Source organism: Calonectris borealis, chromosome Z (assembly GCF_964195595.1).
Source record: "Calonectris borealis chromosome Z, bCalBor7.hap1.2, whole genome shotgun sequence".
Classification (NCBI taxonomy): domain Eukaryota; kingdom Metazoa; phylum Chordata; class Aves; order Procellariiformes; family Procellariidae; genus Calonectris; species Calonectris borealis.
In genome coordinates, this window is record NC_134352.1 from 18,564,296 (window position 1) to 18,589,300 (window position 25,005).

The window sequence follows — 25,005 nt, forward strand, 5'->3', positions numbered from 1 at the left end:
AAGTGATTAGGGTGACTGCAGTTTACAACCAGCTCTTTGAAGGAATGTCTATATACACACAGTGTCAAATCTGATGGATTTTTCTCACATCAGGCGGCTTTGGAAAATAGGAGGAACCTTTCTTTCATTTGCATGAATTACTGCAGCAACCAGTGTTATGGTGAGATACTTTTCAATCTGCTTTTCAAAGGATGTGAGGCTTATATGTACCAAAATAATGCATGAGACACCATGCCCGAAAGGGTATGAGGTTGACCTTGCTTACACAAGGACTGGGAAAGTAGCACAAGAAGACAAGGCATTGCCATGTACAGATATGTAGTATCACCTTACAAATATTGTGGGACATGATACACAAAGTTATGCCTATGCACCATGAAATGATTTTGATTTTGTATTATTTCTTGGAACGGCTGGTGGGCAGAAAGAGGCTGTAATATTCGATACTGGGATAACATAAGAATGAAAATCGATGTGGGAGCTGTAATTTACAAGGGAAAACACAAGTAATGCTGAAGTTTCTATGAGAAAATGATGGAATACTAACAACTAGTTACAGTGGAAATAAATATTGATAACAAGACATAAATTGCTTCCAGTGTGGCAGACAGAATGGCCATGCTTTCCCACAACTGGGAGACACCTCAGTCTTTCAGTCCATTTAGAGGTGAAGAGCTGCTTAAACGGTGAGGTGCCCTGGTAGGACGGATTCTAAAATCCCCATCATCAGAACACGCAGGTTACACTGCTTGCTGCACTTGGGCCTGACTTGACCTTCTCTCCTCTCATTGGACCACTCCACTAATCCCGCTCTTAAGTTGCACGTAAAGCAATACCCACCCTAGATGGCTCCCGTTTTCTTTTTTCTCATGTTCCGAGGTTGCCTACAGCTAACCTGGTCTCCCAGGAAAATGTCTTCTTCGCTTCCCAAGCCTCAGGGAACCATGCCTCCATCGCCAGATGCTTCCCCTTGTAACGGCCTGTGGAAAGGCTCGGCCGAGTCCCTCTGCTTGTGAAATTGTGTGGGCTAGAAGGGGATACATTTGGGGTTGTTGACTCTTGTAAGGGTTACCGACGCCCATGTCCGCTCCGGCGAGGCGGGACCTGGAGCGGCAGGCTTGGCAAGTTTTGAGTCCCCCTCCTCCAGCCCACCCCCTGCGTCAGCCACATCGAGCCCCTTGCCACCAGGCCGAGGCAGCATTTTCCAAGGCTATTTTAACAAGAACGTTAAATTCATCATTGAGCGACCATTACCCTGCCCCCGCCCTCAGCAGTTTAGGCCGGCCCGCAGCACGCCAAAGCCCTGCCCGCCCTGCCCTGACGGCCGGCCCCGCCCCCCGCGGGGCGGGTTGGCCGCACATGCGCAGGCAGGACCCGTCCCCTCGCCGTCGCCTGTGGCGGCCGGCGCGCATGCGCGGCGGCTGGAGCTGGCTGGGCGGCGGGGGCAGGCGGGGGGAGCGGGGTCGTGCTGCTGGGGGCGGGCGGTAACGGTGACGCCGCCGGGGCGGGCTCTCGCGAGAGCTGGCGCGGCGCGGCCGCTCGGCGGGCGCGGAGGTAGGGAGCGGCCGCGCGGAGAGGCCGGCGCAGGAGGCGCTGCGCCTCCGCGCCCCGCCCGCCCGGCGAGGCTCCGCCCCGCAGTATGTGCCGCCGCCTCCTCCGCCGCCCGCGGGACGAGGGGGGGCCGAGCGGCAGGGGCCGGCGGGCCGGCGGCGCCCACTCGCAATGAACCTGCACCAGGTGCTGACGGGGGCCGTGAACCCCGGGGACAACTGCTTCTCCGTGGGGAGCCTGCACGACCAGCCCTTCACGGTGAGGCCCCCGCCGGGGCCCGGGGGCCGCCGCCGGGCCCGCGCCCCTAGCGCCGCGCTCCCCGTCGCCTGAGCCGGCGCCGAAAGCGGCTGCGTCAAGCGCGGCGGCGGCAGCCGGCCCTTGGAGAGGGGCGGCTCGCCCTTGGCAACGTCGTCGGCCGGTAGCGGCACTGCCTGCCGCCGGGGGAGGGCTTCCCTGACAGGCCTGCGGTACACCTGCCCGGGGCCTGCCCGGGGCCGCGGGAGGGGGCGGGGAGGCGTGCAAAACTTTCCCGCAGCGGCGGCGTTCCCGGGGCCGGAGATGCGGGCAGCGTCTGGGGCGGGCGGGACGGGCGGCGTTTGCGGCGGGGCAGGGGAGGCAGGGGCGCGGGGCGAGTGCGGCGCCCGGCAGCGGCGGGCGCGCACATGCCGCTGTTGGCGGGTGTGCTGGCGCAGGAATATGGTGGCTTTGGTAAAACATTACATAAACGGCAGCCGGTGCGTGCGGCTTTCTGTGGAAGGGAGTTCCAGCACTGGCTTTCAGTCAGATAGGTCATTAAAATCCTTACTGGCCATAGTTGAAGAACTTGAAATACCGTGCCCTAGTATTAAGATTTTAAAGCCATTTTTTAACTCCCTGTCGGTGTTTATACTTAGAGTGAAGAAAAAGCACTTGCAGTATTTAGTAAAGGCTAAAGCCTTTTATTAGTGTTTGGTTTCCTCCCTTTCACTTTTGTTTTGTAAACAGACTTCTGTTGTGTTTTTCTTCCTCCTCTCCCTCTGAAATAAACCCTTCCTGCCTTCTGTTTTGGGCTGAAGAGGAATGAAATAAGACACAGCAAAGTTTCTCAGTGCACCACATTTGAGTATTTTTAACGTTACCTTTTTAACCTTACCCCAATTACAGCATAGTGTGGTTTTGAGTTTGATAGGGGAATGATAGATAGAAATGCAGAATTAAGAAACTTACTTTTTTCTGTCCCGTCTGGTGTACACAGTTAAATTCAGCTGGCTACTTGCAACTTCGCTCTGTGGCAGCAGTGCTTCCCTAGAGATGCTTCCCCAGAGTTAGGCTGGCTTTGCAAAGTCCGTTTATCTACAGTCTTGTCCGGTGATGTGCTTGCTTCCAAAAAAATGAATCCTGTAAATATGTTCATGTTGGAAGACTTCTTAAACTGCACCAATTGGGACTTCAAATTCCAACTGTGCCAAACTTTCTGATTTTACATATCCAGAAATGTTAAAGACCCACCAGTGGTGGGAAACCATTTGGTAAGAGGCAAGGAGGTTTGCCTTACAGTGAAATGCTAGTAAGCTTTCACAGTATGCTCTCCTGAGCTTCCCATTTTGATATAATTCTTTTTTGAGGGAAATAGTTCAAATTATCAGTGTCACTGCAGCGCTCTCTGCCTCTTATGGCCTAACTTATCAAAACTGTTAGAGCTTCCCAATGCATAAGAAGAGTAAGAATCTCTCTTTGGGGAGAAAGGAATGGTTGGGAAGTGCAGTTTTCAGGAACTGTTTCTGTGGTCGTCTTTTTTACCAGAGCTGTTTTGACATAAATGTAGTAACAATGTTTCCTATAGACACATTCATCTTGCTTTGTTTTGTCCTTTTCTCCGGAAGGTTTTTAATGGATTTCTTTTCCTCAGTTTTCAAACTGCTAACAGATATATCCTCAACTGCTTCAGGGTGGGGTGTTTTTTTTTTGTTGCTGTTACTCATTTTATAATGCTATGTTAAGTTCATGAGATTGCTCAGAAGGATTTAGAAGTGAAAGGTACTGAAGCTAATTTCTGCTTTTTTGGAAATAAATGGTGGTGGACTTAACCTTTAGAAAATCCAACAGGAAAGATGGACAGTTGTTTTCCCGTATCTGAAGTCATGATGTAAGCCTTAATAAGTGTAAATACTGTTGAGTGATATCTTAGAAATGGAAAAAAAACATCTCAGCAAAATTCTGTGCTTCCAGTTTTCATAGCTGAGAACTCGTAGGAGTTGATATTTTACAGTTATGTACTGTACATAGCAGGTGGGGTGAGTTACCTGTCTGACAAGAGAACTTGGTAGTACCTTGATTTGGGGTTGTTTTTTTTTGCATACAGTGTGGTCCAGAATATTGTCTCATGTGTGGCACTAAATATTTAAGGTGAAAAGTTCTAAAATACAGTTCTAAAAATAACAGATTCTTCTCCTAAACTCTGAAAAATTGGAAGTGAAACTTGTGAAAAGTGCCTGTACCCACTGAATTGCCTGCACCTTTTTGAACATGTGCAGTTCTGTTTTAAAATGGTATTTGAGGTACTTGTCCTAATGGTGTGCAGGTGGCAGAGGCTTCTTGTTCTGGCTTTCTTTTTTTAGGATGTGAAGTGTCAGATGGAGCTTGAGCTTCCTTAGAGCAAATGCTGATAAAGAGTTTTTGGCATGTCTTTTGTTTATATATAGAAAAAGGCTCATGAGCATTAAGATATCGTAAGAAGCATGCCTGTTGTTTATCTGCTGTGAGCGGGTGGTAATAATGTATGGTACACTAAAGGAATGAGAACTCGGCCCCTCAGAAGTCAGAACTGTTTACTCTCTATGTGCTTCTCCTGAAGTCTAATTGTTTTATTTTCTGTGTACTTGTCCCCAGTGGACTACATCATGTGCTTTCTTTTGTTGTTTTCAGATCTGAAATATTTGAGTAAAAAAACATTTATTTAATAAGTTCATGGAGTTCATCACATAGGATACTGCTGTACTAGTTATTATTGAAGTTCTATTTAAGTTATTGGGTAACCAACACTGATTCCCCTTTTGTGATTGGTTGGCTTTGTGCCTTTTTGCTTATCCAGTTCTGCTTCTGTAATTTTTTTTTTCCTTTGTTTTTTTCCAAATATCAGAAGAGGGGAAAAAATCACTACGAGCAATAGCAACTTTACAAGCACAAGTCCCAAGACTGGTAATGGAAGTCACAAAAGAGTGGTTGTTTGTAGGGGTAAAAATTTGGGAAAGAAAGATAAGTTGCATGGTTTATTTCAATGCACACAGAATCTTTTCTGGACAGATTTCCTCCCAGTATGTGGTTAAACTCATCCTGGACTTGAGGCTTGCTTTCTATGATTGACAAAACTGAACTTCAAATGTTAAGTTGAAAAGCACTTGAAGAATGTGGTTTTTGGATAGTTTGATCAAGACCACACTGAATTTTGCAAAGATACTGGGTTGTGATATAAAGATTTCCAGCTTTGTAAAATTTTTTTGATAAATAAAAGTAGTTTTTGTGGCTCAGTAAAATTGTTACTTATGTGTCTAGAAAATACTTAACATTTTCTTTGTATTTAGAACTCTGTGTGTCTCTGTAGTCAAGAAAATTAACTGACTGATCGTAACAGTCACTCAGGAAGCTATGCTGTTTACACCTGCTTCTTGTTTGTGATTTAGAAAAGGGAAGGAGACCTTTTCAAAACTTTTATTTTTCCCATGTTCCAGTTAACCCATTCTGAACTTAAGAAATGAATTGGTTTTTTAACTGAATTAATCTAAAAAAAAAAAAAAGAGGGATAAAACCTCTTTACACTTCAATGGAAAGTGCAGTTTCAGTTAGACTTGATTCTAAGTGCCTGGCCAAACAATTTGCATTTGAAGAAGTATACTTGTTCAAGTACTTTTGATAGATTAGAAAGTCGTCCCGCCCCCCCCCCCCCCCCCCCCCCCCCCCGGATAATGAAAGAGTATTTCTTAAATTTAATTAATCTTAATGAAAGAAAGAACTTCTTAAAAAATAAGATATTTAAGTTTAATACTTAGACTAGTGTAAGTTTTGATACAATAATGGGGGTGGGGAGAGACCATACTAAAAAGACTGGTGCAAATTTATATCTGCACGGGTGAGGGTTTTTTTTTTAATACAGTAATTCAGTGAGGTACCATGTGGTTCATCGTGAATGCTCCATTCTGTGCAAAGGAGAAAAATAAAGATGTTATTGCAGTATCATCCACTTAATAGATTTACTTGCCTTTAATTTTTCTCTTTACTTTTAATAAGAATGAGACCTTTGTTGTAAATTTTTCTTAAAAGGGGAACCAATGCGGGGGGGAATAAGAGAAGAGACACAAGGAAATACTCCTCTCCTACCTGTGCCTATTTGTGTTGCAGTATTTAGCCCTTGCAGACAGAAAATGTGTTACGGTTATGTGCTCAATCTAGCAGAAGAAACAGGTACCTGATGTAATTAACGAAGATGAGGTTTTTTATTTTTTAGGTAATAAGTTTTTGTTCCTAGTCTACAATGCTTTTCCTTGGAATAGCTGTTTTTTTTTTTTTAAAAAAAACTGGGAAATGAATCTTCCCTAGGGTATAAATGGTGTAAAGGTCATAAAAATACCTATTGTAACCTTCCACTTTCAAGCATGTGATAGAAATATTATACAGCTATTACAGAATTCCGATAAAATCTTGTGATTTTATCAATGTGATTTTGAGCCCTGGCATCCTGACCTTTGGGACTTCCTTCATTTAATTTGATGAGACCCATCAGTGATAAAAATGGCCTTGATGTGGCTTGAGAATTACCTTCGATACAGTAACTGAATCAATTGCAAAAGAAAAGAAGCAAAAGGTAGTGTGGGTTGTTGAACTGGTAAGCTTCCAGTATAGCTATAGCGGGGAGAGAACATTTCCAAATAAGTTACTGTGAACTGTGAAATGCGGTCTCTTGTCTGCTTTGGCTAGGTGGTTCTGTATGACCTTGGGCCCAGCACAGATTTCTGCATTATCTTTCTAGTCTGTATGGTCATTCCACATAAATTTGCATGTGTTTATATATATATTACCTTATAAATGCATATGTGTGCACACACATACTACTGCATTCACCTGTGGATAATAGCTGGCAATTTATTGTAGGTGTACTTGTGCCCTTCATGTAAGAGATATAGGTTAAATAAAAGTTTGTGCAAGTTGTGCAAGGTAATGCGTCAGTCCTTATGTAGCTGTAGCAGAAACTATAGCAAAAACTTTATATTTCGTCTACATACTGACATATATAAAGAGGGTCGAGTATAAGGGAAATAATTGCTTTAGAGGTGCTGTGCTATGTAAGAGGTCAAGACCCCTGCTCATTTGCTTTTCTTCTATTGAGGGTCTGATTTGCCAATACTGTTCTCTGTTTTTAAGAGTTTTGTATATCAGGCTGTCACGTTAGAAATAAATTAAATAGTTCATATGATTGCCTATACTATTTTCTGTTAAAATTAACATACTTTTAAAGCATTGTTATTGCCAAAATATCTGTTAATCTTCTCCAAAGAAGTATGATTTTAGGAATAAGAGCTGACATCTGATTAAAAGAATGGGTAGAAATTGTGTGAAAACCCAGTACTGCATGCAAACTTGCATTTATTTTCACAGGCCTGAAACATCTTTCACTTCCTAATTTCAGACTTGTTTTGCTATGTCGACAGCTAGTGAAATCCATGTTCATGCAGCTTGAACTAGTTCTATCTTGTTTATTTGTGTGACAGAAGAACAAAGCATTGTTTAATAAACATTCCAAGAACATGATAATGTCAACATTATCTGCTTGTCCCATTGTGCAAAGACAACTTTCTTGTAAATATTCTAGGACATTCTTAAGGTGAACGTCTCTTATGGCTTGCCAGTATCAGACTTAGAGGCTCTGCTTGCTTTAAAAAGGCATCTTGCGTTTTTATTACTATTTAAAAAAAAAAAAAAAACAAATTAGTATATATTTAGGAATTCTTTCCTAGTTGAACTGTATGGCATGATTTTGTGCTGTCCCTCCTGCCAAGGGCCAGGTAATGTAGACAAGAGTGTAGATATGAGAAACGCTTATACTCTGAAATTGCTTCTTGCCATACATGAAATAGAACACTTTAATTACCTTTTTCTCAGTTTCCATATCTTACAAAAATGCAATCTTAGCTTCTGTCAAAATGAAAATTAGTGACATGCGAGCTATTGTGGACAAGTCTTGCACTAAAATGTAGATAAAGTTGACTGGTAGGTAGAATTCATTTTTGTTGTATCTGAGAGACTTTAGGGTATAGAAAGTATCCCTTACTCCTGAGTACTGACTTCCATTATACCATCCTAAAATACTTCATATGATTTTTTGAGGTTAAAAAAATGTAAGTGTAAAGTTAGCCCAGCAGTTAGTTCTGTGCTTTTGTTTTAGAGAAATGTCTTTATAGGATACTACTGCTTAGAAACCTCTTTCAGAACTGGAGCCTGGGTTCCCGTGAGTGTGCATGAGGATGTGACTTCTGTGCACCGAGACAGTCTAATGAACGAGTTGCAGTGGGGACAGCAAAGAACTAAAGGAAGGACACCTTAGGAGGAGGGGAACATTCAAGCGTCCCTCCCAGAGTGTCTGATCAGTGTGAGGTGTAATGGGATTGGGATGGTAGGCAGCAGTAGGAAAGAGAGCCTGTTGCAGTTTCATTTGCCAGGCAGCTTAGTTACCTTCTAAGACACCTTTTTTTTTTGAAATATATAGCTTGCTTCTCCTCTGCATACCTTGCCTTTTGTCTTTGAAATTGTGGTTCTCCTGCAGGCAAACATTGACTAAATGTCAAAAATAATCTCCAAGTCATCGTCCTTCTGCTTGGCTGTAGTTATATTTGGAAGCTCTTTGAAAATGCCTTTTTTTTTTTTTTTTTTTTCCTTTCTACCTTTTTGGGAACAGGTCAGCACTACAGGTTATGAACTAGTCAGTGGTTCTGCAGCTTATTGGGAATTGAGAGCTCAATGTGACCAAGTATGATCTAATCCGCCTGAATAGACTGATGTCAGAACTAACTCTTTTTTTCCCGAATGTCAATTTTTTTTAGGTAATGTGGAGAATTACCAGAACGTAAGGATGGAATGACTATATTTTTCTTCCAAGAATAAGATATTTAAAGGGCATTTGTATTGGGTTTGCTTGGCAGGATTTTGGTAGGGGGGGGCTACAGAGGTGGCTTCTGTGAGAAGCTGCTAGAAGCTTTCCCCATGTCTGATAGAGTCAGTGCCAGCTGCTCCAAGCAGACCTGCCACTGGCCAAGGCCAAGCCCATCAGTGACGGTACTAGTGCCTCTGTGATAACATAGTTAAGAAGGTGGAAAAAACCTGCGCAACAGCAGCGGTTGTAGCTGGAGAGAGGAGTGATAACATGTGAGAGAAATAACTCTGCAGACACCAAGGTCAGTAAAGAAGGAGGTTCTTCAGGCGCCAGAGCAGAGATTCCACTGCAGCTCATGGTGAAGACCATGGTGAGGCAGGCTGTCCCCCTGCAGCCCACGCTGGGGGTTAACAGTGGAGCAGATATCCACCTGCAGCCCGGGAAGGACCCCACGCTGGAACAGGTGGATGTGCCCCACAGGAGGCTGTGACCCCATGGGAAGCCCATGCTGGAGCAGGCTCCTGGCAGGACCTGTGGCCCCGTGGAGAGAGGAGCCCACGCAGGAGCAGGTTTGCTGGCAGGACTTGTAACCCTGCAGGGGACCCACGCTGGAGCAGTCTGTTCCTGAAGGACTGCAGCCCGTGGAAGGGACCTATGTTGGAGCAATTCGTGAAGAATGGCATCTAGCCAGGGTCAAGCCACCACAGCACTCTGGTCACCCCCACCTGTTCTGGATTCTTACAAGTGCACTTACAATTGTTAGAGCTGAGAACTGCTAGGATGAGATGATATTCCCCAACTTCGCTTCAGAAAGTTCATCCCCGATTTGACAAACTTTTTTTTTTAACCACACAGCATATGAAGTTGGGCAAGAAATGAGTATTAACTTAGAATAATAGCCATGTTTAAACATAGCAAAAGGGAGGAGGAGCTATAGCTGTTGGACAAGAATTTATATTCTTACAGGGGACATTTCAGGAAATGGAAAGTCTGGGATGTTTGCATACCTCTTTGAGCTACTGCTGTCCAGATAACCTGAGTTCTGACGCTATTTTAAGTCCTTGTTCCTGATACATTGATGAATATACCACTTCCTAAAGCTTCCAGTGTGCAGTGTTTGATAGTTACTTTAGAGTTCTTCCGGTTCAAAATTCCAAGTGTACTCAGGACTTTTTTTTTATATGTTAAAACTTGTTGAGTTCTTGATCCAATTAAAATGGTTAGTTTGTGAACTTCAGGATTGCTGCTAATGGTATGTGTTACTGTATATGCTAGTTCTTGATCACCATGGTGGAAATGTTGTAATGTTGTGACGCTATGTGACCTCAGGCTTGCTTGTGAAGCTAGAAATGGAGAGAACCAGATGGGAGAAATTTAGTAAGTATATATAGTGCTGATATATATGCTAGAGGGGCATACAGAAGAGCAGGTGACTTCATACAGTCTTTGGCACTTCAGTCTTTTAAAGACATTTTTAATAAAGCCATGTTATCTCTTTAAAGTGAAGCACTTTCTTTTTTCTCAGAATTGCCTCCATACGAAACACTGAATTCCACAAAATGGCTTTGGGAAAAATTGAATATATGGCACTTCTGAATAACTTTTGTCCAGTGGACTAAGGACTTAATCAGTGAGTCACCAGATGAGATTTAGTTTTTAACTAAAGAAAAAAATGTTCTGTGAGGAACAGGTCCAAAGTTCATGTCATTGCAGTATCAAAATAATCACTTGAACATTTGAACAAAAAATAGTACTCAATCTCCACTTTTGGCATGGGTTTTAAATTAGAGTGCTTTGGAGCCTGATGTTTAATATGTCAATTTGTAATAAATGCTGTTCTTTTGACAGGAGGAATTACAGTGCTTGAACCTCTTGAAGCTGAAGAGGGGACAGGACAGGAAGGGGCTCAAAAACCTGACCAGTAATAAATGATCATAGATAAATATATGCCTATATTTAGTCTGCAGAAGCATTCTAGACAGCATTTTCAATTATCAAGTTATTTTAAGGGTGGCTGGTGGTCTGCTAGTTGGAAAATAATAACAATATTGGCTGAGAATAGTGATCACAGTTTTCTGGGTAGGATTGTTTTGTGAAGTGTCACTGAACCCTTTGTGCGGAAAATTGTCTTTGGACCTAAATCTCCATATTTTTTATTTTAATGTATGTAACGGTATGGTAGTCTAGATCAGACTTGGCTAAAAGTATTCTTTCACGTGAAACACCTGAAAACATGATCATCAGATTTCAAATTTGTAAATCTAGCATTCAATTTTTCCTGCTTTTTTCCAAGTCAAAAATGGTTTTAATTTATTTGCTAGAAATTAGAAGGGTTAGTTGTAAGGCACGATCATTTATGTCAGTATACAGAAATCTTCCATCTGCAGTTTTTGTGAGACTGTTCTGTGCTTGAATCTTATGGCCAATTAAAATGGCATTTTTGGCCCATTTATCATTCTCTTGCTGTCTAACAGAATACTGTTTTTCATGCTCTTAATTTTGTGCTGGCTTCCTGGTTCTAACTTTTTAATGGATGTGCATTCCTTGTTCTAGGACTTTCATCCTTGAATGGTATACTCTTATGCTTATTGGATGATTCTGCTCGCTGTTGTTTCCACAAGTTTCTCCAGCGTTTAATCTTTATCTCCATTTTAATCTGTGGTCAGTTTCTAACAAAACTTGCGTAAAGATAGGACGAAATTTTGACTCAGACATTGCAGTACTCAATCAGCTGGTTCTGTGAATGTGTGTTAGATATATCAAATTACTTAGTGACAATATAAATTCAAGAGAAAATAGAATTAATCCATGGGATGCAAGTAATAGGGGACTCAGCAAGTCTGAAAGCACAGCTTTGCTTTTCTTATAACTAAGCTTCATTCTGTTACTCTTTTGAATTTTCCCTTTACTAAATTCTTTACTAAATGCTTTGTACCATTTTAGCTCCTCAGTTCTATTTCTCCTTTTTAAAAATTTATTTTTAAATGCCTCTATCTCCAGTCTAGGAAATACTACTTTTTCTGACTTTGCATGAAGTTTGTTCTGCATGCTTTTTCTTTTCTCTGAGATGTTTTCATAACTCCACCTTTTTTGTCTCTTCTATCTTGAACCATTGTTTGCATGTTATGCAAGTGTTGTGATACACCTCTAAGCATGGTGGAAGAGTAGTTAGCCACTTCTGTTGCTTGATTTAAAATGTAGACGTCTGTTTGATCTCTGCAAATACCTCTGTACTTCAGTCTTTAGCGTTTCACATGGATAGGATACGTGGACTATGCCATTTCATAGTTCACCAACATGCTGTAAATAGCTAAAGCTTTACTTAATTCTTGTTTCTTTTTTGTTTTAGGCATATGCATCAGGATGTGATATTGTGGTATTGGGGACTGACTTTGAAAGATTACAGATAATCCCTGGAGCAAAACATGGAAACATTCAGGTGGGATGTGTGGACTGTTCAATGCAACAGGGGAAGGTACGTAGAGCAGCGTTTCTAATAATTTTCTAGCAATGTCACGTTAAGCACCTTCGCAGGAGTGTGGATACTTGCAAGCTAAAGCAAGTACAGAAGAGTGAATAGTAAAATGGCCGATTGCTTCATATCTTTATGGTAGGCAGCACAGTGAATGTGAAATAGTAACCATAGATATGAGATTGTAGAAGATATGTAGGGCTGCACAGGAATATACAGGTATGCACAGGGCTGCATAGACGAACAGCAAGAATTTGACTAAAAGATGAGTAAGGTGGAAGCAAAGGTAATTTATTCACTATAGCTTCACACTATTGGGCATGTCATCAACATGCTTTTGCATGTTAGTGGCTGGCAGCAAATCACTTTCAGGTCATCCAGAAAAAAGACATCCCTTTCAAGCAATTCATAAAGCCTTAAAATTGCTCTTGAGCAGGGTTTTACTTTCTTGAATTCTCAGCTTTTCTTTTTCTTATGTAGGTAAACTGAATCAGAAATGTTGTATTTTAGACACTGTTAGGTTTCAAGTTCTTTTTAGAGAGGTCTTTCTTAATTGTTCTGTCACAGTAAAAAACAAATAACCAGGTAACTCTGTCCATTGGGATGTCATAGGGTGGTTAAGCTATTCACCAATTCAGTAGGAGCTATGTCTGGGAACATGTTGGCTCATCTAAGATACTTTTTTTACTTTGTTGCTTTCTTTAAGCCTGTCCTAGGGAGGAGGTAACATGAGCCTTCTGCACATCACTATAAGCCTTATGAGTTGATGAGGGCTTTGGTTAGATTCTGGTGTCCGTCTTGAGACAAGACCTCTGCATAGAAACCACTTCATGTTTACATGTGAAGTCTATGATGATGATCCCCAGCCACTCTCTCTTCCTGCTTTTTAATGTTTGAGTGATGAACTCTTGCAATTCTAGTGAAGGCACAAAAATGAAAATAAGGAAGTGTTCTCCTCTGCGTCTCTCGTACCTTGTAGCCGTAAAGACTGCATGTGTTTCTCCATTGGCTGCTGTTAACTAGAAAGTTTTTTTGAGTTCACAGGCCGTATGTTAACAGATGGTGAAATACACATGCAGATCACGTATCACAGTTAATCTTACAAAATTTTTCTGCAAATTTGCAAGGTCATCTTGACTGCACGATAGCAGTTCTGTATGCATTTAAATGACAAACTGTCCTTGAATTGTAAATTAACCCATGAATATATCAAACGATCATGCTTACTAAGCTTTACAATTTTTTCGTTTCTGAAGTAGACCTATGTGGTCATTTTGATTCTGTAAGTTGGCATTGTTTGCTGTTAGCAATTAGACTAGATGTATTTGCAGAGTGCTGAAATACTAAGCAGTGAATGGCTAGGAATCTACTTATGGACCGGACTGATCAATACATTTCCAGTTCACTGTTGCAAGGATGGAATTTCTTCTTACAGCTTCTTCATCAGTACTGACACACAGATTTCTCTTCAGTTTATTCCAGATTTTTCTTTGTTGTTTAAAATCTATAGGAAGAAGCAGAATGCAAATGCAGCTTATTTAGGCTGCAATTTTGAACCCTTCTAGAAAGCATCCAGTTATAATTTGTGGATTACATATTAGGTACCTTTTTAATGTTTTAATTTATGGAGAACTGCTATCAAGCATTTTCTCCATAATAGCTGGCCTTCATTCTCTTTGAAGGATATCCGTCATTCTCCCTTTGGATGACAGAATTGGTTTGAAAAGAGTTATTTTCTAGGTACGAAAGTAATGAGTTAAAATTTTTCTCCATTTTTGCCCCCTAAATCTTACTCTAGTTTATTGGAAAGCTAGTGCCTTGTGAAGTTTAGAAGTTCATGTATGACCCACCTCTCCCTTGGCTTTGAAGGTGGGGGGGAACATGGCACCATCTTTTCTCTTCCTAGTCTAGTTTTGGAGATAAACTTAATTCTCTGTTTCCACGAATGAGATGAGGGGAAAAAAATGGATGAGAATTTTTAATCATCCAAAAAAAGTATGTATGTATCAGTTTATATTTACATGTTTGTATATGTATGTATATAAACTTTTTTTTAAAAAGCCTCCCATGGATTTGCAAGGACTATTTTCACAAACGGGACAATTTAATCTTAGGCCACTGAATCCAGTCTCTTGCCTCTCGTTGTAGGCAACTTGGTAATCAACAACTTATTTGTAAGTGGGTACAGTGATTGATCTTCTCCCACAGAATGTAAGCTACAAGCCTCTTTTCACTTCCTCTAGTGAACATAAGAATTAAGGCCAGAACTTTTAATGACAACCTGATAAAACTTTAATTATTTTCGTGGTTTGGCTTGGACAATTATCTAACAGGGTACAAGAAGATGGTCCTAGCTTGAGGTCATTTGAAATGTTTAATCAAAGTTGTTTGTGTCATGACTGGTGACTGCAGCGTAAAAATGTATATGAAGTGTTTTCTTTATGGAACAAACTATTTTACTGATGTCAAAGAAAAATGTAGGTACTTGTGGTTTAACCCCAGCCAGCAACTAAGTCCCACACAGCCGCTTGCTAACTCCTCCCCAGTGGGATGGGGGAGAGAATCGGAAGGGTAAAAGTGAGAAAACTCGTGGGTTGAGATAAAGACAGTTTGATAGGTAAAGCAAAAGCTGTGCATGCAAGCAAAGCAAAACAAGGAATTCACTCCCTACTTCCCATCGGCAGGCAGGTGTTCAGCCACCTCCAGGAAAGCAGGGCTCCATCACGCGTAATGGTGACTTGGGAAGACAAATGCCATCACTCTGAACGTCTTCCCCAGCTTTATATGCTGAGCATGATGTCATATGGTATGGAATATCCCTTTGGTCAGTTGGGGTCAGCTGTCCCAGCTGTGTCCCCTCCCAACTCCTTGTGCACCCCCAGCCTGCTCGCTGGTGGGGTGGTGTGAGAGGCAGAAAAGGCCTTGACTCCGTAAGCACTGCTCAGCAGTAGCTAAAACATCCCTTTGTTATCAACACTGTTTTCAGCACAAATCCAAAACATAGCCCCCTACTAGCTACTGTGAAGAAAATTAACTCTATCCCAGCCAAAACCAGCACAGTACTAATTAAAAATTTCATTTAGTTTACTAATAGGGTACCTGTAGAAAATTGGTAAGTAAAACCAGTAAGTTTGTTAAATAAGACATTTTAAAATAATATCTTTTTTTCATCAGTAGAACTACTAATTATTTTGAGTATGAAAGCTCAGTTTTGAATCCAGGGTTTATAATTTCATGAACTATACTAGGGTGGGGTTTTTTTGCTTGTGTTTTAGTAGGCAGTCTGTGGGTTCTTTTCAAAGGAACTGTGATTGTTTTTTTTTCTGCTGTTTGGTAGTGAGTGATAATGTAACTTAGTACGAGTTACAAACCTTTTGATGAATGTGAAAAATTTTGAGGTCTTCTATGCAATATGGAGGCCTGGTGGAGAATAACATAAGTGTATCATAAGTGGATTATACTAAAACTTTATAGAATGAGAACCTGGTGTTGCTTGTTATATTCCTACTTTGGACAAAGTGGTGAGGGTGGACAAAGTTGTTGCCCCAAGGACTGATGCTTTACTCTCACATGGCGGTGCAAGAATTATAGTCATAGAATAGTTCGGGTTGGAAGGGACCTTTAAGATGATCTAGCCCAACCCCTCCTCATCGTGGGTACGGGCATCTGTCACTAGATCAGGTTGCTCAGAGCCCCGTCCAACCTGACCTTGAATGTTTCCAGGGATGGGGCATCTACCACCTCTCTGGGCAACCTGAGCCAGTGTCTCACCATGCTCATCGTAAAAAATTTCTTCCCTATATCTAATGTAAATCTACTCTCTTTTAATTTAAAACCATTACCCCTTGTCCTATCACTACAGGCCTTAGTAAAAAGTCTTTCTCCATCTTTCTTGTAAATGCCCTTTAAGTATTGAAAGGCTGCAATAAGGTCTCCCCAGAGCCTTCTCTTCTCCAGGCTGAACAGCTCCAACACTCTCAGTGTTTTCTCGTAGGAGAGGTGTTCCATACCTCTGACTGTTTTTGTGGCCCTCGCCTGGACCCTCTCTAACAGGTCTGTGTCTTTCTGGTGCTGGGGACACCAGAGCTGAATGTAGTAGTCCAGGTGGGGTTTCACTAGAGCAGGAGAATCGCCCCCCTCGCCCTGCTGGCCACTGTTCTTTTTATGCAGCCCAGGATGCGATTGGCTTTCTGGCCTGCAGGCGCACATTGCCAGCTCATGTTCAATTTTTCGTCCACCGGTACCCCCAAATCCTTCTCCGCAGGGCTACTCTCAATCCGTTCGTTCCCCTAGTCTGTATTGATACTGGGGATTGCTCAAGGTGTAGGACCTTGCACTTGGCCTTGTTGAACTTCATGAGGTTTACATGGGCCCACTCCTCAATCTTGTCACGGTCCCTCTGGTTGGCATCCCTTCCCTCTAGCGAATCAGCTGCTCCACTCATCTCGGTGTCATCTGCAAACTTGCTGACGGTGCACTCACTACCACTGTCCATCATTAGGAATGACTGTAACCTCTCTCTTACAACTCAGTAAGGCTTCTCTGCACATCTTATTTCTAATAACAGGACTTGGGACTACAATAACTTGGGACTACAATAGGCATTTGGTTGATGTCTGGGTGATTATGGTAGTTTGGGAAATTCTTCAACACACAAATTTGCACTATTCTTGTTGGTGGTACGCTGCTCAGTGAGGACTAGTCTGAGTGGCTGTATCATTGTGGAAGCCTGTGGAAACTTTCAGGGGATAACAGTTGCTCTGGACGCTGTTTGTTTGGCATTTTGGCATGCTAATGTTAGCTTATTTTAAAAACCCACTAAACAATAAAAAACGGAAGAACTGTCCACACTTGGGGAAAAAAGACGGGAAAAACCTAATCAGTATGTGAGTATACAAACTTCTTGCTGTTGGGGTGTGGAATGGAATTACGAGAATAAAAAGAGTAAGTGTAGTTAAAGAGAATTAGAGAGGGCAAATATTAGTCTGAGATGTAAGGAAAAATTTTCTTCAGGCATTTTGCAACTGTGACAAAATTATTCTTGGCATTTTTGGGTCAGGCTGATGTTTAGGTTGTTAGTGTGATAGACATTTATTTAACTGTCCTTTTTAATGCAGAGGGTTTCTCTTCAAGCTACAGATCTATGGATTTTAGGATCTGTACAGATCTGTACATTTGTACAGATCATGTACATCTGTAATTAACAGATCTGTAAATAATATTAACAACTTAGGTATTACAGTTTAGTGCTTTTTTTTTTCCCTTAAAACTGATAGTGAAATCAAAATGTATTTTATAAAGTGACACTGACTTTCTTTAATGTTGTTAAACTGTGAATATTTTCTGAGCCAGAATTTCACAGAAGTAGGAAGTTGACTATTACAGCATATCGGAACTGTAGATGTGCTTCTTTTAACATCAAGCATGCAGGATGCAGGATGTCCATTATGCATGACCTATGCAAACGCCTTCATTTTTGTAAATCTGTATTTCAGAGTAGTTTTAGGCAACATTGCCTAAAATGGCAATTGTGACGGCTCTCTCAGGCTCTCTGCCTGAGGTCTCTAACATACCTTTGGCTTGTTTTGGCTCTTCTTAGCAAGTCTTTTAAGCTTGCTTTTATATAGATATCTTGAGATAAAATACTCTTAATTTTGTCTTAATGCAAGTTTGGAGTGGCTAATACCACTGATGGAATAAGACTTTGAAATACCAATTAAAGCTGACCATACTGCAATTTTTTTTGAAATATTTTATGTTATCATTTAGTAGTTCTTCTGTTTTGCAGTTCTCTGCATTGGGTGTTTAGCTTGTGTAGCTCGAGTCTTTTGAATTAACTTTTTATAATATAGCATGTTTTCATGCCGGGGAAGTCCACAAAAGTACCCTGAACTGATGTTGGTTCCATTTCTGAGAATGTGAACTCAGCAGACTCCTTGGGGTGTTTACCTAATTTAATGTGGAAAGAATATTGATAATAAATCTGATTTAAAAAAAAAATTAATCTCCACCTGTACTTTCAGTAGTTCTTCAGGACTAATGTGTAAATAAAGAATTGTATTTTTAGTATTGTCAACACTTGCTTCATGATTTTTGCTAGATGTTGTTTTTCTGTTATTGAAGGGGAATATGGATGTGAGCTTCAAATTTATCTACAAGGAGGGTTGAAAGTAGAATCAACAATTTGCATTTTATTCTTGTTTGTTCTATAGCTTGCTCCTTCTGTGTGTGTTTATGTACATATAAATATAAATTGCTTTAGATTGCAGCTTCTTATGGAAATGTGATTTGTATCTTTGAGCCAGTTAGCCTCTTGAAGCAGAACAGCAGTCATCATAATGTAAGTAATCCATCACTCCTTAATTCATTTACTCAGTTATAAAGCCTGACTCATTTTTCTGGTTTGCTTTAAAGTTGAAGATTTCTTTGGTGTTGTCTTTTTATGCTAGAATAAAATTGAGAGATAAGGTGGTCCTTGGGAAGTGAAAATGGTAGGAGGAGGGCAGAGACATGTTATTTGAAATAGTTTTAAAAGAAATAGGTTTTACTATAATGCTTCATATTACTGATTTATCTAAGCCTACAATTCATAACTGAAATATTCCAGAACGCAAAAAGACATGCATGCCCCCGATCTCCAAAGAGTATAGCCATTACACTAGGAATTCCTTTTGGAACCATCCTGTGTAGCCTTTATGTCCTGATGTGTTTCATAATTCTTAATTTAACTTTCGTTTATGAAACTACATGCACTTTTTGAAACTATTACAGATTTGACAAAGCCTATGGCCTTCTTAGAATATGCGACTGGATGCTTATTCTTCAGTGTTACAATGGTGAATAAGAACTATATTTATTCTCTTAATAGCATGGCTTAGTTTCAGTGACAGTGGTTTAGTGAATTAGCAGCCAGAATCTCAATTTCTGGCTAATAATATGATTTAGAGCAAGTTATTTAACCATGCTTCTTACATGGAGAAGATTACTCTTATCATTAGAAGCATTAGAGTCTAATTAAAGTCAGTTTGACGATATGAGGGTTTTGACAGCAATTGCTCAAGGAGCTTCTGTCTCCCTCTTCAGTGGTTTGGTCTTTCCATTTGTATTAATAAATTGTTTATATGGCCATATAGTGGATTCCCTTCTTTATACTATCCAGTCATGTGGTTCCTGATGTACCTGTAAATCAGTGGTATTTTATATATTAATTAAATAGCTGGTATGGAATATATATATAAAAAAAATATTTTATACCACTGGAAAGCAGTGGAATAAAAGAATGGTAAAATGTGACTTCTTATGCTCATATGAACTTTTTAGAAGTACTGCTCTCTTTTTTGATTATTGAGCCATTGAATCCATCATGAATGTTTTTCTATACCAGTAAACACTACACTTATCTTGAAACTTCGAAGTTAGTATAGTAAGTGTAAGCAATAGAGGAAGCACTCTCCACACATGATTTGCTTTCGTATGTTATGATTGAAGAGATATTCTGTTACTTCGTTCTTGCAGTTAACCTGTATGCAATAATTTCCAGCATATATAGGTTGTTGTAAGAGTGTCTGTCTTACATTTACTAGAATGTTCAGCATCTAAAAAAACAAACAAACAAAAAAAACCCAACTAGTTTCAGAAATATTTCATTTAGATACTTATCTGCAGGTACTTCTTACTGTTTTCTACCACACTTCTGAAAGAGTTAGTTGTTACGTTTTAACTTTCAAATCTATTGGTTTGGTATTTTTGGAGTGGGGGATGGTTACTTTAAAAATGTTTGTCTTTGTGAATTAAGAAAAAAATCTGTTGGCTCTTAATATTATTTCCAGTAATTATTTCAGTTTCTTTTATAATTCAGAGCATCAAAACTCTGCAACCTATGATGAAGACAGACCAGATAAATATTTTGTGAATTTAATCCTCAGCTTGTTCTAGTGAATGAAGTAATGATGCAAAATCTGAAGATAGTTGACTGTCCAGTTGTATATTAAAAAAAACAGGGGGGAAGTATCATATATGTTATCTTGATCTCATTGAAATCCTTTAATTTAACAATACTACTGATATCAAACACCAGGTGCATTTAGTGTATTTCATTTTTGAAATATCTTTTTATTTTTTCCAAAAATAAAATCAGACTTCCCTTTAAAAAAATCTCAGATTCTGATGATGATTTTATGTACTGAATTTTTTCCCAGCTATATTTTTAAAATAAGAAGTTAGAAACTTCTATTTGTATGGTCAGATTAATGGAAAGCTATTTTGTTTAAAAATCAGAATGGATCCATTTTTATTAGATAAGCAGTAATGTATTTTTAAACACTTCCTTCATAGAAGTTGGAGAGCGCAGTGAAGATGTACTATTTCTACTATGAAAGGGGAAGGGAGGGGAAGGAAGCATTTTAATGCTAATGTTTGTGAATACTTAAAATTTCAGATGTTACATTATCAGTGGCAGAAGAATGCTCAAATCTTACTGGAAGCCATAGCACATAATGTAACGTGGGATCCCACAGGTAAGAATAGAATGAAAGAAACACCTAACTATTTGATACCGCAACTAATTTTTTATTTAAATTTCACCATTCTTTGCGGTCCAGGAGAAGATTTTTGTTTTGTCCTAGCATGATAGAGAATAGCGAAGTGGAGTGAAGTCTACCTTTTGTCACTTGTTGTAGGAGAGCCCAAATATTTGGTGCATCTGTATGGTCTTACTCGATTATCCTAATCTCAGAGATCTAATGTTTAAAAATATGGCTTAAATGGTAAGTATTTGTGGTGAAAGAGGGATGTCTACAGTAGCTCTAGGTGTTTCTTTTAGAGAATAATTACTTTGAAAATTTGATTAATTTTCACTAATTGAACTGTAGATAGTCTTATAATATATGAGAGTTATCTTCTTGCAAGATTGACCCAAGCTGCATCCATGTAGGGGAATGTGTAAAAGGCACACTGCTTTTATAGTAACTTTGCTATAGAAAAGATGTTAAGATAGTATCTGGCATATTTTGTTCTGCAGTTTCAGCTTTGCAAAAGTGTTTTTTTCTCTCTCTTTATGGCAGTCTATATTTTGCTACTTCTTTCATAATTATATTGTTATAAATATTTGTTCTAGGCACTCGCCTTTTGACTGGTTCCAGTTGTCTTCAGCTTTGGTCCAATGTTCCTTTGGAAAACCCTTCTGACAATGACAATACTGAAAGAACAGATGTTGGACTCGGAGAATGGAGGTGTATCTGGCAATGCAAGTAAGAAACTCGTTTAAAGACAAGTAATTCCTTTTTTTTTCTGATTCATACTTTTCACATTAAATACTTAGTGTAGTTCAGTGAAATCCTATTCTATACTGTTACTTGATAAATATTATTGATATGTGGTAAATTTGAATCATATTTCCCTTGAATATGTGACATTTCTTTCTTCCTATAAGATCAGTTGTAATTGTTTTTGGGCTAGTTTATGTTCTTAGGCAGTTGTTCAATTGTATTGAGGGAAGTAAAATATTGAGGGAAGGCTGCTATTGAGACTGTCCCCAGTAGACTTTGTTCCTTGTACAAGAAGTAGGGTGAAAACTGCATGTTTGAAAATTATTGTGCTTGCAGGACTGATTAAAATAAACTTCCTTCTATGTCAATGTACTGCACCTTTCTTTCTTTCTCATACATCCACCCCCTTTCACACACCTTTTACTTTTTCTGTGTTTATTCTGGATGTTTGGAACAGTCATGCAAAGATGGGTGCATTCTGTTTTACTGCATCTCTGAATGCTGTTCTTGTATTCATGTTGATTAATCATTTTAATCTTTGTGTATATGTATGGGTACATTCAGAAGAGTTTGTTTAGTACTTCAGTTTATAGACCATGTAAACCACAGTCCCTCCTGCCATAGGAAAACTTTTCTAATACATCAGGTGCACTATTCACTCGGGACCAGTGTACCGTATGGCAGTCTCCTTGAAGAAGTCTTCCAAAGTTGCTGGCTGGAGGGACCCACCTGAAATTATTCTTTATAAAGCACTTAGCATTAGTTAGGTAGTTCGCTGGATGTACCTCAAAAAATCCTTTTGTCATCCTTCAGTTGTTCCTTTTTCTGTGTACTCTCTAACTTTTATCAAGGATGTGTTTAAAATCCCAAGATCATCCAACCGATAACTGAAAAGTTTTCCTTTGAATATGATGGACTTTCTAAATAAAAGAAATTGAAGTTATTGAGACACCTTTGGACCCTCTTCTCTCAGCCTAGGAAGAGGTGGAGTCAGCCTGTAGATAGAATGCCATGGGTGTGGTTTTAGAATCTGGGGTTGTGGTAACGATAGTCAAGATCATACAGATACTGCTTTTCTTCTGGCCCTTCAATAATATGTTTTGCATTTGTATCATGAACCTTATAGAAGTCTTCATAGCTCTCCACCTGTTTCCCTCTTTTAAACTCTTTTGTGGAGGAGAGCGAGCTGAGTGTTGTGTACTTTGAACCAATAGGTCCTGGAAAGGGTCAACAGAACTTGCTTTGTCAGGTGACTTTCTTTGATGCACAGCTTTTGTAATTGATTTACTGTTGTTACTACATACACTAAATGCATCATGCTTTTGTTGACCTGATGGCTAACTTAATCCTTCTTGAAAGTTAGGCCTTACAACTTGTTATACATGTCTAATTAATTCAAGATGAAAATGTACACTGTACTTGTGCTGCACAATTAAACTCTTGTATGTTCTTGTTGCCATTAATAAGCCTGTCACTTAGGCAATCACTCAGTGCTTCAAAACCTGTAAAAAAAGCTCATTTATTAGTGTTTCGAATGAAAGTAAAACACAGCAAAAATGAACCACGTACTTAAGTTCAGATTATTTTGGTGTGACATCTTTTACTGGTGACCATTAATGTAAAAACTGCTTTCCAGTAGTTAACTACATTATTCTTTTTATGCCTTTTTGTTTCCTTGGTTCCAACTGTAGGAAGCATGAGAAATGGAGGTGTCATTCAGGTAAAATGGAAGATAATATGGGACAGCAGAAATCAATTTGAAATCCAAATGACTGTGAAGTGGAAGTAGAGCATATTGCATAGGGTTTAATCTGTTAGCAGCTGTTTTTCTCTTATGATATTTTGGAATATTGGATATTGTAGCAGCCTCAGCTGCAGCTTTTTGGTTTTCTGTTTTTCCTCTGTGATTGCAACCATGTGTTGCGCACAAGTTTACCTCCTAGTCCTTCTGGACTTTGTTAAAGCTTAAGTTGTTTCACACAATACAAGGAACACTTGCATATAAGAATTAAATCACTTTCCTGAGTTCAAGGGGAAAAAACTGTTTAGAATTCTCAAAAAGTTCTTAAAACTTATTTTCTATTTTTAATTGCCTTTATTTCATAGAACTGCCTCTCAAGTTTGTTTAATGAAATTCTCGCCAGACGGGGAGTTTTTTGCTACTGCTGGAAAGGTAAGCATTTTCTTCTAATTTGTATTGTACTAATTCAGATAAGCTATTAAAGCAAACAAACAAAACAAAACCACACTTTTTTTTTAAAAAACGCTTTTTAATGAAAAATTTTTTTTTTTGCATAGTATTTCCAGTAATCCCTCTATGCATCTTTGCATTTTTGTAAATAAGAATTTGGGAGAAAGGTAGTTTGAGGGGACTGGAGGGTGGATGACACACCCAACAAATATTCACTGCTTACTATTTTAAAATACCCATTTTTAATCTGTACCAAATTGTAAGACATCAGAAGGAGAAGAGTTTTGGGGAATGGGGGAGATGTGTGGATGAGCTCACCGCTGGATATCCTTCTAGTGAGGAAACATGTTCAGTATTTCACTATTACTGTGACGCCATTAATCAAAAATAGCTCTAACATCTTTTTGTGTAAATGTGTCTGTATGCTTATTTGTGTACATAGAAGAGAATTCACATTTCCCTCCGCAGGTATATTCGCACATAGTTAATGTCAGTGTCTGTGGCCAATCTTACAGATTAGTTTTGTGTGCTCAGCACTGAATGCTTTATCAGCAAAAGCAATAAAACCCCTTGGCAAAATAAGCAAAAAAGTTAAAGCAAAATGTCACCGTTATATCTTTTCACTTCCTGAAACACTAACTAATCTTTTATTTATACTACAAAACTTGTTGTTCAGGTTTTGTAAAAGAATAATATTCTAACAAAGCAGAAAAAATGAAGATAATGTAGAGGATCCAGTGAAAAAGTGTGACAAATCCATACGAGAATTTATATTACTTGTTAAGGGGTGTGAAATGGGTAATTGTTTTCTGCAAATAATACTGTTGTCTTTATTTGAGGGGAGAGTCACATTGGCATTGGTCAAAAAGTTCTAGTAAGAGTGTCCAGACCCATCTTGTGACAATTTACGGGATTATCGAAGTAGACTGTGGGGGGAAAAAGAATGTTTTCAGATTACTGTTTTTAAAAAAGAAACAGAAAACTTAACAGTACAAGCAGTTTTAACACAGATTAACAGATGCAGGTAGGCATCAAGTTTGTGCTACCAACTAAAGAACCTAGCAGAGGCTGCAGAATTATTAAAAAGGGAACAAAATGCTACTATGTAAGGTTAATTAGGACAATGCAATTGCTGAGATTAGTGAAAACCTGATTTAAGTGTCACAGAATCCAGGTCAGTATTAACCGGACAGAAAAAATTTCAGACTTCAGAATGAAACACAGTTGTGCAGTTTGGTCTAGTCTGTTTCGGAAGCGTGAATGAAAAATGAGCATGTACACATTAAGATTGGTTAGAACAGTGTTTGATTTAGTAGTAGTATGTGGAACTTCGCTGTCGCTGTTTGGATCATAATGTCACTTAATACATGCTTGAAGCACAAAGATTCAGGGATGGTTCAGTTTG

General features: G+C 39.4%; 1 protein-coding gene across 7 annotated transcripts in view; it reads left to right on the top strand.

The window, feature by feature from the left end:
• The first annotated feature begins 1,626 nt into the window (after positions 1–1,626).
• Positions 1,627–25,005, top strand: part of DMXL1 (Dmx like 1) — an 84,425-nt gene continuing 61,046 nt past the window's right edge. For 4 of the 7 annotated variants that reach the window (XM_075137737.1, XM_075137729.1, XM_075137730.1 and 1 more), the window contains exons 1-6: positions 1,627–1,809; positions 12,021–12,146; positions 18,406–18,483; positions 20,581–20,659; positions 21,259–21,391; positions 23,516–23,582. In XM_075137737.1, the coding sequence (XP_074993838.1) occupies positions 1,723–1,809; positions 12,021–12,146; positions 18,406–18,483; positions 20,581–20,659; positions 21,259–21,391; positions 23,516–23,582 (570 nt within the window). In that variant the 5' untranslated portion in view covers positions 1,627–1,722. Of the gene's footprint in view, positions 1,810–10,433; positions 10,593–12,020; positions 12,147–18,405; positions 18,484–20,580; positions 20,660–21,258; positions 21,392–23,515; positions 23,583–25,005 lie in introns of those variants that run through there. The other 3 variants (XM_075137733.1, XM_075137734.1, XM_075137732.1) reach the window with 3 other exon arrangements.